Genomic DNA, 20,504 nt, shown 5'->3' on the forward strand with positions numbered 1-20,504 from the left:
AGATCCTTCATTCCTCCATACTCCTCCATTCTCAAGTCTTGAAACCCTTTTATGGCGACGCTAATAGCCACCAAGAAGAGAGAGCACAAAAGAACGTGATGTATTAGCTGTTTGCGCTGCACTGTTTGTGTGGCTGGAGGAAACTTTCACCTGACAGATGACCGGACATCGGCCCTATTCTCTTAGCTCCTCACCTGACACGGGCGAGCCCCGAGACGCCATGGACACAGGTAGCCAGCTGCCCGCTGATCAGTCACCCTGATGGACAAGATAATGGAGTGCGATAATGGGGCCCTGTCCAGAGGCTGCCCGATGCACAATGTTCATCACGGCCGTCCCTGTCATCGGCACAGACACATAAATACAGAGGTGCTGGGTTGCGAGGGGCCAAGGCCATGATACAGAGGCCTTGATATTTCTGCCATCGCTACGTGAGAGAGAGCGATGAAGAGAGAAAGAGAGAGATTGAGGGAAAGAGATACACGGGAGAATGTGAGATGGTGGGGGGTGGCATAAGTTTTGGAGCTCAAGGTCTCACCTCAGGGCACAATGTCTCATCTCCCAGATAGAGGGAGTGAATTCTTTTCCTGGAGGCTGCAAATCTGTACAAGCGAGTCCCACAAACTGAATAAAAGCCACTTTCGAATTTGAACACAAATAGCACCATTGCTCCAGCACTCGCATTTTAAGGTGGAGGGTGTTAATTCGGGTTTTCAATTAGGATGAATACCATAAAATTCTTGTGGCCAGTGTCAATGTTAATGCCCCAGGGAACTGATATGTTTTAATTAGGTTAATCTTGCTCTTGTGGGCACACAAAATACATGTACGAAGTACATGCTGTGACTAACTTACCAAAGTCTGACGTATTTTGCAGAAATTCTGTTTTTTTGTTTTTTTTTTATGAACTGGGTGGTCCTAATCTTGTGTCCGACTTACATGAGCAACACCCTCATCAATCACATGGATGATGTGGCTTTAACAAAACTGTGCTACTTCCATGGAGGGCTAGGTTTAAGTCGGAGAAACTTACTGAGAGAAAGCTAACAACCAAGCAAAAGCTAAGCCAGCAAGCATAACTGAGCTATCAAGCTAGCTCGTCTGTCTGTTCTTCCATCCATATGCTAGTTCGTTCATTCAGCCAGTCATGCCAGCTTTTCTAGGATGTAGATCCAGCAGCTAATTGCAAAAGAACCCTGTTTAAAAAATCTCCATGTGAAAAAGCTGGATAAAGGTTTTGACACAGTGAGTTCCACAACACAATGTGTATATGTAGAACCTGTTTCACTCTCAGTTCACTGTAGTTGAAATGAGGGAGTGTTGAACTGAGGCGTGTCAGTCACAGGTGGTCTTCAGAATATTAGGTCACACTCAGGGACTTCTCAAATAGTTCTGATTAGCGATTGTTTTAAAATCGATCATCATGTTTTAAAAAGCTGCTGTTATTCTGGCCTGATGTTTAATAATGCAATAATTTTTAGAGGATGGGGGGTGTGGCGTGCGCCCGCCCCCTGGGCCCCGACGATGACAGCCGCGAGAGCCGGCAGGAAGGCAGGGCCCAAACACCCAGCGGCGACGAACCTCGGCTGCGATGGCAGGGAGAGAGCCGCGAGTGGGGAGGGGGCGGAGCGCAAAGCCCGAGCTCTTCCGAATAACCCGAGTGATGGCGGGAGGAGGAGGAAGACGACGACGGTGCCGGCAACGAGAGGCACCAGGGCAAGGAGCGAGTCCCGAGCTCCGCTGCCTGGGCCCCGCCCCCTGTTACGCAGCGAGGCCGCTCCATTACACCTCACTTTCGACCTGGGCAGCTCTCTCCCTGCCGTCCTGGCCGAGGTTCGTCGCCGCTGGTTGTTCGGGCCCCGCCTTCCTGCCAGCTCTCGCGGCCGTCATCGTTGGGGCCCGGGGGGCGGGCACATGCCACAGGGGGACATGGTCGCCCAGTGTTGAAAAGAATTTTGTCACCTACCCAATATAAAACTAACTACATAGCTTACACTAATGGTATTAGCATGTATGCTAGCTAGCACAGTCATAAATGAATTGTTGAATGTTCTTGCCTCAAGACTTTTCTCATGTTGATGTCCAGTATTGGGACTACAGTGTGGTCAAATACACTAGTATATCAATAATGTATTCGTTGGGTGAACATGTGCTCCGCTCTAAGTACACTGACACAATATAGCTGCTGCTTTACGTTGGTTTTCCGTTTGTTTTGTATTGTTTGTGTGTATGTTTTGATGTTTCCCTGCTGGCTGAGGTGTTTGCCATCATATCCACTGAGATAGCGGCCGAGAGTGAGTTTCTACCTGTGGCTCAGAGGCTTCCTGGGCTGGCTGTCTGGGTGACACTACATCACAGCTATGATTTAGCCTATGCCGGCCACTCGAATGATGCTGTATTGCAGCTATGAGGCTCTCTGGACTGGGGACCTGATCGACATGACATCACAACGTGGGCTGGCTGCTTGGTTGATGCTAGACTGCAGCTGTGCGGCTGCCTGGACTGGTAGTGTCCGGCTGCATGAGCAGTGCTACGCTGCAGCTGTAAGGCCTTTCAGGCTGGCTGCCTAAGTGGCGCTACATCGCAGCTACATTGCTGACTGGGCCGGCCACTAAGATGACGATGCATTACAACTATGGGGCTGTCTGGACTGGTGGTGTTGGCTGCAGGAAATTGCTACCCCTTCGTGGCTGTGGACATTTTCGGCCATCAAGGCTTCCCAGGCCGGCCTCCAGTGTGATGCACAGTAGGTGCGGTGTGAGACTTTCCCCTGCGGCTGTGTGTGTGTGTGGGTGGGTGTTCTGTGTTATGTATTGTTGATTATGTATCTTGTTACTTTCTGATTGGACAGCGACCTTCAGCATGGGAAAGGCGCTATATAAATAAAAATGATGATGATGATGATGATGATATATGGTCTTACATAGCAGCAGAATTAAATATGTCATGACATGCATACGTTCACAACAGGTGTTTAAATTGACGACGCTGCTCTACTATCACAGAATACTGAAAATGGTTTAAATAGCCTCATTTATTAGCATGTGCCTTTAACACACGTTCTAGACTGACATAAAGCCTTTTCTCTGAATCTCTGAGATGTATTTTTTTGCGAAAGAAGACATGTGCTATGGGAGGCACAGTGACTGTATAACAGGGAAAAAATTAGCATAGAGACTGACAGCTCCTTGACGAGTTTAGAAAAATGTATTGCTCGATACTCCATGGAGGTCTTTCATCATAGTAATTTAGAGGTGTAGCTCTCAGTACGACACAGTCATTATTGTTGTTTACTCTCTGAGCACGCAGCCTTATATGGCGGTGCTTGCTCCATCGAGTATTGCATGCTGTTTCCACACCCACCTCCGCACTCCCGTCATAGTGTCTGAGAATCGACTGCTTTTAATGGAAAATGCCCTCCGTGTCGTTAAACCATGGCAGATCAAAAGGCTAATTGAAAATAATAACGCGTCATTGAAATTCGCTGGCCTGAGCTAGCTCGAGGGGGGGAATTAACAGATGGGGGCTATAAGATCAGCCCAGTGCGGTCAAAGATCAAGTAATCCCAGGTCTGTGTCAAACGGAAAGAAAAAGATAATTGCAGAGGAAGTCTTGGGCGCTGGGCAAGTCAAACTCATTTTTGAAGTTTGCTGCAGGTTTACCGCAGCGTTCGGCAGGTCCTGAAATGCTGACCTTTCAGAGCGGTCTACTGAGCAGTGGGAATCATGCTGGTAGTAAGATAATCTGGGATGAGTTTACCTGCGATGCGCTAAAGCTTTCACCATTTTTTTGTGATGAAGAATCCTGCAGTGATTTTTGAGGGGTTTCAAGGGGTTATAGCACTTTTTTTTGCAGAGTAGTCAGTTCAAATGAAAGTTTACAGCGTTGCTAATGAAGGATAAAGGCAGTTAAGGGTGCCATTAGGACTGTGATGCTGAACTGGTATTCAGAACGTTTGCAGTAGGATTGCTGATACAGGGTTTCACTGAAGGGTTTTAAAGGGATTTACAACTTTTCACAGAGTTGTAAGTCCAAATCAGAGTTTACAGCGTTGCTCAATGTATGTAGGGTGCTGTTTGATCTGTAATGCTGAACTGGTATTCAGGAAGGTGCTTACAGTACACTTTAGAAAAAAGGTGCCAGAAGGGTTCTGTGGAGTGGTGCTGTAGAAGAGCCACTTTTGGCTCCCTACAGAGCATTTCAGTGAACGTTCTTTAGACAGCCGTTTCTGGCAAGTAATGTGTGCATGTGTGAATAAAGCACAGTCACGAGAGGCCGTGCGTTTCTGTGATTTTAAAAATAAGGGGTGATCATATGCACCATGTGAAATGGTATCAAATAAAACAAGATAAAATACAGATTTTCCAAAAATAATTAAAGTTATACCTAATATTATCACAAGGAACAGTTCAATAATTCTTCCACACAGAAATGCGTTTGTTTAGAGTATGCTATTGTTGCAAAGCAACCATGGAACACTGAACTTTCAGTTGGCCATTATTGTATGCTGCCATCTTAATATTTTGTGTAATAATATAATTGGGTATAATGCCAAAAACCATAGCTTTATAAGTAGTTTTTTTACCATGGTGATAATGCTAATTTCTGCTAACATATGATTTCAAGCTAACTTGTGGCTTACATTTATTTTCCCACATTCGGTTTAATGGTTAAGGTACAAATAACCACAAGCACATAGATTTAAAGCTTGTAATACATCCCAGTAATATATATATATATATATATATATATATATATATATAATTTTTTTTTGTTTTTTTTTCTGCATATGTGAACTCATTTCACCTGTGATGACACGTTATTTTCACCAAAATAACATGCAAGTGTGCAACAACCACATGTTTTATGCACAAGTGGAATTCATGTGACTTCTCTGTAAGGGGGTAGCTATCTTTTAGCCTGTTTAGCCTGCTATCTTTTAACATAGTTGTTAATAAGTACTCACCCTTTTAATTAAAATACACTGGATTCTTATCTAATGTATCAGTACACTAGGTGTGACCAGGATAACAATCTATTACAGTGCAATGGTTTTTATTACCTTGTGATTGTTGGCTCCCGGGTGGCACAACCATCTGAGTGTTGGCCCTATTACCAGGAGGATTTTGAGTTCAATCCCTGACGATGCTACAGCCATCCGTGGCTGGAAGTCCAAGAGAGCACAATTGCTCTTTGTGTGGGCAGGATAGTCCCCCACCACTCAGCGTGATGCTAGCCAGCACAGGAGGCTATTATTAGTAACTAATAATAGTTATTATTAATACTGAATTCAGTTATTATGACAGTTATAGGTTGAACATTTCACAACAGCTTATATAAGAACTTTTTAAGGCTGACGAATCTGCATGTGACGCCAATGTCACGTGCAGGTATTTTATAGGTGGTCCTGATGTGTGATTTTGGAGGGATTGTCCAGTTCAGTCAGTTACTAATGTTAGCTAGTTAGTAAGAGTGTGTTTCTTTGCAACTGTGAGCCTAAAACAATGTGTCGACTGAAAAGAAATTTTTCAGCTTAGCTGTTTTCGAATAAAAGATACCACAGCTCGTCGTCTCGATTTCTATTGGCTTAGGCTTCCAAGGTTCACAAATTTGCTGGGTTAAAGTGCTTTTACACTGAGTTTTCCATGCGTTCTGTGTGAGAGCGGCATAATGCAACATCTATCTTGGGACCATCTAGGATTGCTGATCTACACACAGGTTGTTTATTACTTTTTTGCGTGGTTTCGATTTTATACTGATCTAGAGAAAAGCGCCCCTCCATCATGAACCTTACGTACCTGGAGCCTCACTTCTGTCTAGTGATGTGGTTAAGAGAAAATCTACGTAGAGACAGATGGTCCTAAAGCAGCATAAAAAGCATACTTGTCCCTGAAGAAACTCCTATAGGAACATTGTACTGGAGGTAAAGCGCATATGTTGCTGACTCACACCAGGCGTTAGAGGCCTGCCAACCACTAAATTTCACATAGTTCTTGTCTATGCACTTTAAAGCGGCTTTTTGTCAGCTGAACAAGGTGGCAGCTTGAGGATAGCAAACTCAAACCACCATCTATCCCTCGACTCCAAGATTCCATTAGCGCCCCGTGCTGATACTGCTGCGCAGCTGGAGTCGCGTGATCATTCTTAACCTTTTTTCATTTCCCTTCTCGTCTCGGAATCATTACATCTGATAGAACGCGTCCCCGTATCGCCCTGATATTGAATATTAGGCTCAAGGCGAGTGATTATTGAGCACATTAGGAAAAATAGCCTGGAGGTCCTTCCGCATTGATTAGAGCCAGAGATCTTTGCCAAGCACATTCTCATAACTTCATCTGAGACGTTTCGCTCAAGCTTGTGTTGGTAGAACGCTGAACACATGCTGAACTCGGTCCCGCTGTAGTGCACACTATTACACTCCAAAGCTCGGCGTGCAGAATCGGAATAAAGTGAGGCTAAACAGTGTTTTGTGAGCGTTCGGGGACTTTGTGTTCACATCACAGCATGGCCTCCACTGAGTTCGAATGCTTAAATGCGCCACTCATGGTTTCATTACATAACTCACAAAACAATGAGTGCATTATGCAGCCTGTCCGAGCTGATGAATGCATCTCCGTGGTGTGCGCAGAGCAGCGGTGATGACATGAGATTCTATTGCTTCGTGCTCCGTTATTGCCCAGACAAAATTTGCTGCCACTGCATTTTGACCATGTTGTAGCCTGGCCATAGCAGACTTGGTCAGTCCAGTCCTCATTATCTGTGCTTGTTGCACAGGTGAGGTAAGGTCCACAATTTCTGTACAGAAGGCAAAATTTGGTAGCGCTTTAATTTACAGCACAGTGTGGTACGGTAAGGTAAATATGAAGCACTTTAAAGTAGTTTTCTGGTACATTCTTTTCACGTACATTGTAATTTCAATAAAAAACTACCAGGTAAGTACAGCAGTGCAGAATTTAATAGCAAATATTTAGCAATCCCAAGTTACATTGTGGTACATTAAACTACAAAATGTGAACGCCAGCACTTGGTGCATACTTTGCAAATTCATTATGTAAGTACATAGTCACTAATATGAGATATGCCAGGTATTTTTCAGCATTTAATATAAATGTTACAAAAAAATGTAGTAAGTAAAAACAAGCAGCTTCAGTTTAATGACCAGACACTTCATCAAAACCTCCTTGTTTCTACACTCATTGTCCATTTTATCAGCTCCACTTACTATATAGGTGCACTTTGTAGTTCTACAGTTACAGACTGTAGTCCATCTGTTTCTCTGCATACTTTGTCACCCTGTTCTTAAATGACCCTCACAGGACCACCACAGAGCAGGTATTATTTGGGTGATGGATCATACTCAGCACTGCAATGACACTGATGTGGTGGTGGTGTGTTAGTGCGTGTTGTGCTGGTAGGAGTGGATCAGACACAGCAGTGCTGCTGGAATTTTTGAACACTTTAGTGTCCAAAAATATCCACCCAACTGTCACTGCTGGACTGAGAATAGTCCACCAACCAAAAATATCCAGCCAACAGTGTCCTGTGGGCAGCGTCCTGTGACCACTGATGAAGGACTAGAGGACGACCAACAGAAACTGTCATCCACTAGTCCTTCCCCAGTGGTCACAGGACGCTGCCCACAGGACGCTGTTGGCTGGATATTTTTGGTTGGTGGACTATTCTCAGTCCAGCAGTGACACTGAGGTGTTTACAAAGTCCAGCAGCACTGCTGTGTCTGATCCACTCAGACCAGCGCAACACACACTAACACACCACCACCACATCAGTATACAAAGTATGCAGAGAAACAGATGGACTACAGTCTGTAATTGTAGAACTTCAAAATGCACCTATATAGTAAGTGGAGCTGATAACATGGACACTGACCGTAGAAACAAGGAGGTGGTCATAACGTTATATCTGATTGGTGTACACTATGACTGCTTTTGGTATATAAAGCCACACAAAGCTCTAAAAAATGAAATACAAAAACTATTGTATATACATTATGGGTGCCTTGCAGCCTAGTGGATATGTTTTAAACTACAGTAAAGAACCTACTTCATGGTTAGTGATGAAATGTTGATAATACTGTTTATAAGGGTCATTGGAGAGCTAGTATTCAAGTGCTCTTTCTAATATAACAAGTATTCATAGCCTGAAAAATGCTGTTTGGATCCTCACCCCTCAGCTAACTTGGTTTACTTTCAGAATAGCTCATTGTGAAGAAGCACGAGAGGCTCAAAAGCTGTTTTGACTCCATTTAGTCTGAGGCTCATGTCTTCTCTCCTCTGCTTTTCAGATTCCTCAGATCAGCTACGCCTCCACGGCACCGGAGCTGAGCGACGACCGCCGCTACGACTTCTTCTCACGTGTGGTGCCTCCGGACTCATTTCAGGCCCAGGCCATGGTGGACATTGTTAAGGCCATGGGCTGGAACTATGTATCCACTGTGGCATCAGAAGGGAGCTACGGAGAGAAAGGAGTGGAAGCCTTCATGCAGCTCTCTCGGGAAGCAGGTAAAAGCGCTGCAACTCCTATTACTGATTCCTCGTTCCTGACGATAGCGCTAATGATGAAAACTGTACAGGAGTGAACTTGGGACTTAAGTGATGTCAGTCAGTAATGGAGATAAAGCTCTGTCTGAAAGGTCTTAGACGCAATGCGCACAGTCATTCAGATGTCATAACAAACAATGTGCCACACGCCCTAGGGATAATTGTACCCTTCTCCCTCATTAGCGAAGAAAGCCAATTGATGAGACATGACTTGTAGGTTTTAGGGCATAAATTAGACTCGGAGCCTCATAATGACATGGACGGTAGTTGGAGTGGCAGTAGGAGATGCTGCATTTAATCTTTCATAATAGTCCTGTGCTAATAACAAAGCAGTTATCTGGATTGACTTCTATGGCTACTCCTTCAGGGTTTCTTTTTCTTTGTTCATTTCTCGCTTGCTCCCGTGCTCTGAGAATGTGCATCGATGACATTCCACATTTGTGATTTGTGATCCATCCTCAGACACTCAATTTTTGGCGTAGAGGTTGTAATCTTTTGGCAGCAGCTCTGCATCAAATAAGTTTGTTGGCAAGCTTCTAGACTAAGATATTTTGGCCCATTATCTTGGTCGTACCCAGCTGGATGAGTGATGTCCCTATCTGGCAGTCTACAAATGTTCAATCAATCCCGAGGTAGATCCTTTTCTCTTTGTCTGTGCTGTGTTGCTATACTTGATTTTCTGCCATGATCAGTAATCAAAACCTGTAGCATGTATTAGTTTTGCAGCCAAAAGTTTCTTTGGAGTGCCATTATAGTAGCAACCACAGGCAGTCAAATACAGTAACACTGCTGATGATGAAATATGATTAAACTACCACACAATCATGCGAATTAGGGCTTCAACTAACAATGATTTCCATAATTGATTAATCAGTTTGTCATGGATTTGATTAATTGATTAACCCCTTAAATGGCCTGGGCCCACTGGCAGGCCCAAAGTGTTACACTTCTATAGCCTAAGAAAAGCTCAGCCAGTTTGCATTGAAGTCCCTGTAGTTACTGAATAGTAAGCCTTAGTGTGTAATAAGCCTGAGATTTTAAAGGTTTAAATGGGAGGCAAAAACGTGCAGCTTAGCCTGTCAATAACCACAATTACTAAATAGTTTACATCAAACATAAAACATTATGATATATGACTTTAGCAAAATCCACAGGTCTTCTGCTTTGTGAAATGTGCAGAAATAATAAAGAACCAATGCATGAACAACAGTACAAAACTTATGTGGCAATCCAAGGACTATCATGATCAGTATTACTATTTGTATTGCTATTCAAATTTCCCCTCTAATAATAATAATAATAATAATAATAATACACAAATAATTTAAATTTATGTGAACACACAGAAGCAGCCTGGCTATCAGCCATGTCAAGTCAGTGAAGCTTGTTTACCACTCGTTAAACAGCAATAACCATGCATAAAGAAACGTGATGCCAATATTTTCTAAAACATCCATCCATGAACACAGAAGAAGAAAGAGCTTTTAAAATCTCCACGCTGGACTGCCGTTTTCAGTGACCTAAATCATCATTTTTGTGTGGGCAGGAGGCCAAAACACAGAAAAATGAACGGTTTTTAAAAATATGTGTCCGGACAGGCAGTTCTGTGTGTATTAGCACGCTAGTGATGAAAAAGTATAATTTAGCCATGCAGTTTAGACGCAAATGGAGCTCACCCCCCACCACCAACAGAGTTTATTTTGCTAAACTAAAACAGAGCTCGCTATAAAGCAGACAATGACATGCTGTTTTTAACTACAGTTTTACTGCAGTTTACTCACCATGCTGAGGTGCTTTCTGCTGCAAGTGTGTTTCCCTAGACCCCATGTGTCAAACACAAGGCCCAATCAAGACACAATCCTATCCAGCCTGCAAAAGTGTTTTAATTTTCTATTAATATTAGCTCGCTTCACATTGCACTGCACTACAGTCCCCAGCATGCACTGCAATGTAATGTGCGCTCCAACTCTCCTACCCCAACAACAATCTACTGAACAGCGGTGACACCTTAGTTCTACACAATTCTACACAGTTCCACACCATATCAGACATATCACCAAACAATTAAATGCAGTTTAGCCAGTAATAAACACTTAGCATTAGCTCAACAGCTCAGAAACTGAGCCCAAGTATTAATGAACTTGCAGCAAAGAAAGGATGCCAGGTGTCTAGTTCAAGCAAATAGGTAGGTTTAATAGACTAAGCTCCTGGGGACATTTAAATTTAAAATATTTCAAGTATTTATGTGTTATTTCAAGGTCTACTACAAGTGTCTATGCTTTTGCATATTTTGAATAATCAATGGTCAGTTTGATTTATAGCTAAATGTGATGTCCAACAGATTTGTTGAGATTTTTAATAGTATATATATATATATATATATATATATATATATATATTTATCGCTGCTGTCGGGGGGACAAAACCTTGTATCTCCATTTTTGGCGTTTTTAGTTTTGGACATAATTTGAAAATACCTGTTGTTCTTTACATTGTGTGTAAATTTCATGATGAATGGGCCAAAACAAAAGGCCCAAAATTACTAGAAATTCTGGTTCCATTTCAAGTGGGCTTGAAATCTTATTATTATTATTAATATATTAGTGGTTGAGTTTGACACCCGTGCTCTAGATGCTCGCGCATGACAGTCGCGCTGCTGTCAAAAGTGACAGATTTCAGATTTTTTGGAAGTCTAAGTGGTCTTCTTCTGTTTTTTGACTTTTTGAGTGGTGCATAACCCTGTACTGTAATCTCCACCATCTGTATTTTGCCTCTCTCAGTCAAATGATGTAAACGGGGAGCACAAACATCATCAAGCTAGCTAACTGATAACAATGTCATTAATACTTGTGAAATATATCATTGTTACATTTTTAAGAGTGTAAGATTATCTTTGAATTAGTAATAATCACATCTGCTTAATACATTTTAAAGAACTGCTTAATAGAAAGCATTGTTGTGCTGTTTTTACACTTTCTGTACATGCAGCCTCAGTTTCACGTCAAATCTAACATAATTATGGACATAAGGATTATAATATTATGGGCTGTTATGCTTCAGAATCTAGTTGCCTCAGCCACAGCTGTCTGCTGTTTCACTAAAAATAGAGCTTGTGCATGAAAGCAGGTGGATGGATGGCTTCAGAGATGGTGTGTTGGGTTTGTAATGGACTGCAGTGAGTTTTCACTGCCACTGATGATAGCCTACGTAAGGACAAATGCATTATGATGAACATTAGAACACTTAACAGTTCAACTTTAGAACAGTTTAAAAGCGTCTTTATAGAACGAGCCCCTGCCAATAGTGGGTGAATTGAGCTATCAAAGTGAACAGAAACTAATTATTTGATTGGAACAGCAATTAGAAGTGACAGTTATTGCTGGTGATAACAAAGGCATGGTGTAATTGAATATTCATTATTTCTCACTCATAGCTAACTGACAAAGCAGAGAGGTTCTGTTGAATGTGCAGCTTTTATTTCACACCACATTTGTGTTTGTGAGTAGAAGAGGAGATATTTCAGTGTAAAAATAGTGTTGATTGTGCATTCTTGTTTTAGGGTGACACGTTATTCGGATAGTCCACTGTTCATGCTTTGTACATGCCTATCCTGCATTTAACTCACATTCAAATGAATATTTATTAAACTTAACTTATTTTTTTCCTGACTCTAACCCTGGACCTGATCCTAATCCAGTTAATCCAAGCTAAAACCTAATCTTAACCCAAAAACCGGTACTAAACTGCATAAAATAGACCTGATTATTAAAAGAAAAAAAATTAATAAGAATAAAATAGCAATATGTATGGGAGTCATTTTAGGGTATCTTGCCTATAGGCAACACCGTGTGACAAAGAACAGAAATGATAAAGAGCACCATATAAGAAACAGGCCTTTTTTAATATTTGTAATAAAGCCAAGAATAATTTGTTGATTTTTAAATACTAGAAATTCTTCTATTGTCTAAACAAAAAATAAATAAATAATAAATTGGCTACATAAGCAACTCTTCACTTGATGCTGGCTAAATCCATTCCAGTCTCGCACAATGTGGCTTCTAGGCAACATACATATTTCAGCTGTTTCTCATAACATAAAAATTATTTATAACATTATATTATTTTTTGTATCATGTCATTGTAAAGTAAGGAAAATGGGTTTGTCACCCTGAGGCAACGTCATGCAATGGAGGCCTAATATTTTGAAAGTCTATGGATAATCTATAAGGGGTTATTCATATAAAGCAGGACTTTTTACATTTTTCAGTGTAGTTTTAAATGGTTGACATTAAAACAAATGGAAAATAATGAAGTGCAGACTCAAACCTGTTGTAAATCCAATGTAAATATATTTTTTAAAAATATGATGAATCATGTAATTGTGCAATTAAATTAAAATAGTGCAGCACAATGACTGCAATAACTTTTAAAGGCTATAGCACACCACGTGCGGAGCACCCAGCACCACAAACATTTGGTGTTTGGTGTCCAGCAATGCTCAACTTGTCTAAGCACCACAGTGCGCTACTCATTTTGCTACGCTAAACTGGATTGAAATTTACACCATGCAAAGTCATCAGTCTAAAATGTTCAGGCCAAAAACAAATGAATGCTAATTGCCCTTTACCTCAGCTAACTTTTTTGAAGTGTACCTGTGTTCACTCAGCTCTTTATATAATACATCATACCTCAACATGATACATTAGAAATACCTATGAAAGCGTTTCTAAGCTCATGGTTGAGGTCCTGGGGTCGTCAAAACCCCATATAGGGGGCGTCATTGAGGAGCAGATTTTTCAAATAAGAATGCACTTGTGCTTGGCTAGGCTAGCCGTGGTGAAATACTAGCTAGATAAGCAAACTTTCTAATGCAAACTGTTTCTGAGACAGTGTAGCATACATTAAAATCAGAATATCAGAATGTGTAAGATGGGAACATCAGGATGAGCTTGTCTTCTTTCACCTTGTGTCTTGCATGAACTGTCTCTGACTTTACATCTACAAGGTAGGAGTGTCTAATAGAGTGGACAGTGAGTGGACACAGTGTTTAAAAACTCCAGCAGCACTGCTGTGTCTGATCCACTCGCACCAGCACAACACACACTAACACACCACCACCACGTCAGTGTCACTGCGGTGCTGAAAATGATCCACCACCCAAATAGTACCTGCTCTGTGAGGGTCCATGGGGGTCCTGACCACTGAAGAACAGGGTAAAAGGGGGCTACCAAAGTATGCAGAGAAACAGACGGACTACAGTCTGTAATTGTAGAACTACAAAGTGCACCTATATAGTAAGTGGAGCTGATAAAATGGACAATGAGCGTAGAAACAAGGAGGCGGTCATCATGTTATGCCTGATCGGTTTATTAGGAAAGTGTAAAATGAGCTTGATCTTTATCTGCGCTCTCCCTGTGACACATCTAGCTGATAGCTGTGCTATATGTTCTGTTACATTACATCCAACATCTGGTGTGCAGTAGCCTCCAGGGTTAAATGACCGCTTGGGCATTTCCCAGGTTAGAATCCCTCAGAATTTTTCATGCAAATTAAGAAAAGCATTGTTTAATGATCTACATGGCAGGAACCCCACCTCCAGCTCAGAGATTAATCTTTTTGTCAGAGCTTTAACTTGGTACGTAGGGGGACGTGATGTTGCTTTGCTCTGCATATTGATCTTCCAAGGTGTTCCTCCATCTGTACTTTCAGTTTCTCATTCTCCACGCTCAGCACAGTCTCTTAATTAGGCCTACTCGCTTCAATTTAGCGAGAGGGTGGAATGTATCTCTATTGATTACCATTGCAGTGGAGCGCTTAGATTGGGCCCATGTCTCATCCTGACTTTGTTTGAGCCTGAGAGCAAGCTTTTATCATCTGCAGTGAAGATCCTTTTTTTTTCCCAGAACTTTCTGTATGCAGGTTTGGAAGCCTATGGGACATTGTCTTATTTTTAGCAGGTGTTTGTCCAGAACTGAGTGTGGCACCCGGAGAGTCAAAGTTGACAGTTTTAGCCGTGAGGGGCAGCATAGAGAAGACATTGTGTACTTTCAAAGAGGCTGAAGGAGCTAGCATCGTGGGTGGAAGACTACCTGCAGGGCTGTGAATGTGGAAGGCGGGAGGACTGCCTGAAGATATGTGCCTCTCATTCAGTGAGATAAGAGGATGTCTAGCGAGGGGAAAGGAAAAGAAATTTGATCTTGACTCCTGAAAGACTGTTGTCCATAGTTGTGATGCATGTATAACAAGGCCTTGGGCGAAAGCAGATCTAGACTGACTTTTATACTGTAATACAGCTTTCAGCTCTTGTTCAGTTTGGGATAAAGAAAGGAAACACATTCCAGTAGGTTTCAGTCCAGACTAGGGATGGAGAGACATGCTGATACTATATTGCTATCACGATAAATTACGTCATGATTAGCTTTTCATGTGGGGGTCAATTGTGTATTTAAATACTAACCCAAGTGCAAACGATCTTGCACTTTTGCTTGTTGGATAGATTGGGGGATTCCATGAAGTCTTTCATTTACTCTCTGTTCAATTTCATTTTAAATTTATTTAAATGCCCAAATAGAAAGCTTGTCTGTCAATAGATGTAGGCAATAAGTAAAGCAATAAACCAATTATAAAATACAGTCTTGCTGCACTGTTCCTCAGTATTCTTGTTCAGTCTTTGCTAAAGTCATTTGGTGAGTCTTTCAAGTCAAGAGCTGTTTGTACATTTTACTAGGTCATTGCTAAGAAATGTTAATCCTGTTAAATGTTAACTGCAAACATCATTACTCTTTTCTTTTCATCTATTTTTTGTATTTTTGGCTGTGCTATAATTTTGGCTGTGCTATAATTTTGGCTGTGCTATATTATGCTATATGTTTTGTCACACAGCCCACCCCTACACTCAAAGCCATACAGAACCACTTTTGGTTTCCTAAAGAACTTTTCAATTAATAATTCTCAAAAGACCATTTTTATAATGGAGATGTGTTGTTTTTAAGAACCTTTCAAACATTTTCACTAACAACCCTAAAAAAGGAACTCTTTAAGGGTTCTTTTGTAAAGACCATTGGTTATGTATAGAACAGTGACAATTCAAAGAAAATGCCTAAGTGGTTCTTCTGAACTTATTGTATATGGTTTTCAAGAAACCTTACTAAACTATTTCTATGTAGCATCAAAAATAATTTCTGCTAGAACCTTTTTTAATACTACCCTGTTAGAAATAAAGGTTCTGTGCAGGTACATTTTTTTGTTCTTCAAGGTACAAACAATGTCAGTGTATCCTCAAAGGTACAAAAGTGGTTTTAAGGTCCAAGTTTTAATCTAAGGTTTTAAAACAGAACAATAAAATAAAAAGCCTGGAGACGAGACGGGGTGTGTGGAGTCAATACAACTTAGAAAATATGATACAATTATGTTCCCTGACTAAAGGTACTGAGATGTACCCTCGAGGGTACCACCCCAGTGACAAGAGGGGTACTGCCTCAGTGACAGTTTCATAACTTTAGAGTGTATGTTGAACTCTTTTTGCTGAGAGTGTAAAGTAAAGGTACTTTACCCCTGGTGATGCTACAGCCATCCGTGGCCAGAAGTCCAAGAGAGCACAATTGGCCTCGCTCTCTCTGGGTGGGTAGGATGTCTCCACCTGTCCCCCCGTCACTCATTGCGATGCTAGTCAGCGCAGGAGTCTGTTAGCTGATGTAACAGATCTGATTGGCGCTTTCCTCCGAGCGCGTTCAGCTGTCCAATGACGTTGCGTTAGCGGCAGTTTGAAAAGATGCAGTGGTGCTTCACTGGTCTCGGAGGAAGCCTGTGTTGGCCTTCACCCTCCTAACGCTGGTAGTATCGTGTGACTGGGGGAGACCTAACTAGTGGAGATGACTAAATTGGGGAGTAAATTGGGGAAAAATCCAAAAGAAACAACGAAAAAAAAGGTTCTTCATGCTCACAGATCTCATTTACAAAAATGGTTCTTCAAACAAGCATCTGTTGAAAAGTTTTAGAGAACCAAAAGTGGCTCTTCTATGGCGTCACTCTAAAGAACCTAAAGATTTTTGGACCTTTAAGACTGTGAGCCAAAATATATAAAACAGTGTCTTCATGTGTGCTTTTTGTTTACAGCAACAGATTTAGAAAAGATGCTCTGAACATTACAGTTCAGTCCCACATTCGTAGGTATGCAACTGAGGTGCTTATTCCAGATTTATTCAGGGTGTCATTTTCAGTGACAGTTTTGACGAGTATTTCAGCTATTGTGGCATGCCTAAGTCTGTCCTCCCCTGTCATATTACCCACACCTAGCACTGCTTCCAGGTATTTGTCAGCTGGTATTTGTCATCTTAACTTTGCTTGCCAGGGATGTGACTTGGCTCCTACTGTGGGCCTGATATGAGTATGTTTGTTTATCAAGCCATTAAGGCCTGCTTGGGATTAAAACAGATGTGCCTGTTATTGAGGATCCTAATTTGCTTATTTCATTATCCCGCGTGCGAATGCCAAACCTCAGCTCTTTATCACTCTCGTTTGTTTTGCAAGCTCAGATTAGTGACAAGGTATTCACCCCACTTCAGATACGTACTATATAAGCTGAAGCTTATGGTTGGGGACACGTCTTTGTGGCATGTAGAGTGGCACTTACTTGAGAAGTCTTTTGACTAGTTTCTAAGTATTAAATAACCCCAAACATCAGTTTTTTTTTTTTTTTTTTTGTTTGTTCTTTTCCCATATTTCCACCTGTTGCCTGAATCTCCTACCACTGACCAGTTTGGGAGACCTGCTGTTTTCTCTAGGAACTGTAGCCAGCCACTGCCTATTTTCAAACTATTGTCCACTTTTTCTGAAATTGTTCTTGGCTTGGACGTTTGGTTCCGGACTGAAACCTGTAATTATGCATTAGAGATGCATGAATAATTTTTTTGTATAGGGTTATAAACGCGGTGAAATGCAGCACAATAATAAAAATAAAAATAGTGTAGTAGTCCACCATCGCCTAAGCATTCTGCCCTTTCAGAATGAATGTCATCAAATATTGGATTGAAATATCAGTCAAATCTACACATCTGTTTGATGCCAGTACATTCTTATCTGCCAACACTGCTGTGATTCCAGCATCATTGCAGGTTCTTTAAACCTTAAAAAGGTTCACACATCTCCTTTTCAAAAATGGTTCTTTAAAGAACCTTCAGAGGTGAACCATGACTATTAGAGCAAGGCCTTCAGTTCAGGCCATCAGTGTCAATACTTGGACATAAAAACACCAATATGATGACACTAATTTCTAGCCCATCTGTGGGATTCTAGTAGTATGTTAGTGGTAAGACAACACTGATCCACATGAACATTTTAACTGTTATAGATTAAACACAGGTATTTGGTTAGACTACAGCTTGTATTCACAGTAAGTGACATATAAGGCCTAGAGTGACATTTTTATGTACAAATTTGTCCCCAATCTTTAGAAAAATTGACTGTTTGATTCCATTGTCACTTTTTAATTATGTTAGTGGTAAATCTGATGAATTAGGCCTTCAGTTCAGCTCCTGAAGTCCTAACCAATAGTAGGGCTTGCTTGGCTGTGTCTACCTACAAGCCACAGAGAAAAAAACAATGATAAGAATTTTCCATCATGCATTTCAAGATTCAAACCCATTTGTTCCCCTCAGAGAACCAGCCATTGAAAGATTCTGAGGGGAATAAATATGTTTATTCTATGGCATCACGCCAAAGAATCGACTATAATGTATTATAACAATATTCACTAAAACATGCAACGAAGTATTTTAGCCAAGTTAAAATAATTGGGTAAAAAATACAAAAATAAAAAAAAATATTAATAAAAATGGATGCATTGTTTCTGACAATGTATAGTCCATTGCCGTAAAAATAGCTGCTTCACGTATGTTTGTCTGTGTTTTTCAGTGCATTTTAAAACATAATTTTGAACCAAAATGATCAAATTATGCAGTGAAATTTCCGATTTCATGCACTGCATAGTTTCCTGAAGAATCATGATTGACTTGAACAGTTGTGAGGTTAGAAATTTACACCCCCGGCACTGACTGCCCAGTTCTTTGTATGTGGGCTGGCAGACACCCATAACTGACCAGTGCTGACCAGATTGAAAGAGAGAGAGAGGAACTAAGCCATCTTTTTTTACCCAGAAGGCAGCAGGGTCAATTGTGCTGTCATGGACTCCCGGGCACAGATGGCTGTGGCATCGGAGGCAATCAAACCCAGCTCCCAGTAGCAGAGCACATCGTTCTCAGCCAGACGCGCCACTTGAGAGCCAACCATCAGGTTTTTAAAGTATAAGAAGATATAAGAATATTATTTTTGCCTGGCTGGCTGGATGGAGAGCCAGTCTGTGACGTTAGTCATTTGACGTCTTTTAAATGTTATTTGAAAAAGAGACCTGAATAGAAAGATCGTCCGTCAATAGACGCAGGACGTGAAGCAGTAAATTGAATGAAAACATAATCTTGCACTACATTTTTATCTGAAGTCATTTGATGATTCACACATGTCTGTAAGTAGTGCTTTCTTTAAAACCTCTTTTGTGCCACCTGGTCAGTGCTGGGAAACATCAGCCATTGATTGCATGATCGACCCAATAAAAGCTTTGTCTTGCAGAACTGAAGTAAGATCCACCACAGAGATTCTGGTTCAAATCCCATCTTCACCACACAATGGCAACTGGTGGTCAAGTTTGGCACTACTATTTGGCATAATGGTTGGGACCGAATATGCGTAAGAGAGTGTAACATCCATAGCAGTTACTACACTATTAGATTAAAGTAGCACAAAGAAAAGTACATTTTAAACATTTTATTATTTTCCAAAAACAAAAAAAAGTTTGCACAATTTTTTATTGTCTGAGAATTTAGAAAACATAAGCCTGTTTATAGCAAAAAGAATTTTGGAAAGCATGTTAGCATTAACCCCTTTTCACAGTAGCCATAAAATTTCCAACTTTTTCTGAGTTTTTTCAGTGAAATTTTGTGAATTTTCAGTGAAGTTTTTCTTCAATAATGTTCCCAATTCCTATAAACTGGGAATAAACTGCATTTTTCTTCTTCAGTTTTTTTGTGTTTAAATGTGTTTTTGTCAGTTGTACAGGGTATTTTGACATGAAGAAAGCTGCTGTTGTGCTGTCTGTTTAATCTCGGCATGGCCGTCTTTGTAGAGAAGTGAGAGCAGTTCACAGACTGGAGCTTTCACCCCTCTTCTTTCACCCCTCATTGCTCGCTAGCAGCTCAATCCAGAGGCTGCGTCCTGAACATTTTGCTGCTATTCCTGTCTTCTCTCTCCCTTCTTACTGCTTGTCTACTACCCTAGAAGAGCACAGAGGAATCAGGGAGAGGAAAGGAGCAGGAGAAATGGACAGAACGAGTAAGCATTGAGAAAATAGGATGCCTGATTCCTTTCAACATCATTACATTTGAAGTCAACTATTGATGAAATGAGCCTATCACAAAGTTCACATGAAAGCACCCCTAATACTACTGAAACCAAAGTGGATGCCACACAGAGCCAGCCGGCTTTTGTGCGGTTTTCTACTCCATGTATTTTTTATACAAAAGTACAAAATACATAAAAAAGGGAATATATAAATTAAACAAAGCACAGTATTTAAAATAAAGTTGGACTGCTTCATGTTTGTCTATACTCTGTGGATGTGCATGCAGTGATGCCACTCTAAAACCTGTTAAAGACTCTGTGGGTAGCATAGACTTGTGTAGCCTCCATTGGAAACCACTTCAGCAAGTGTTAGGAGGGACTTCCTCCTCCAGTATTAATGCTGCCATTAATATGGTGTCACAAAATTGGTTTCTAGGTCATGGCAGTGCGAGGATTGGTAGGGAAAAGCAGTAACTTTCAGGGCTTCTGGATGCAGCCAGAGCCACGTTTCACACACAGAGAAACAACAGTGTCCTAGTTAATCTGTTAAGAGAG

General features: G+C 41.1%; 1 protein-coding gene across 1 annotated transcript in view; it reads left to right on the plus strand.

Annotated features, from left to right (window-relative positions):
* LOC118799764 (metabotropic glutamate receptor 7) overlaps nt 1-20,504 on the plus strand; it is a 304,760-nt gene that overhangs the window by 66,597 nt on the left and 217,659 nt on the right. The window contains exon 2 of the mRNA XM_036559794.1: nt 8,303-8,519. Coding sequence (XP_036415687.1) covers nt 8,303-8,519 — 217 coding nt within the window. The remainder of the gene's footprint in view (nt 1-8,302; nt 8,520-20,504) is intronic.

Source organism: Colossoma macropomum, unplaced genomic scaffold (assembly GCF_904425465.1).
Source record: "Colossoma macropomum unplaced genomic scaffold, Colossoma_macropomum, whole genome shotgun sequence".
NCBI classification, from domain to species: Eukaryota; Metazoa; Chordata; class Actinopteri; order Characiformes; family Serrasalmidae; genus Colossoma; species Colossoma macropomum.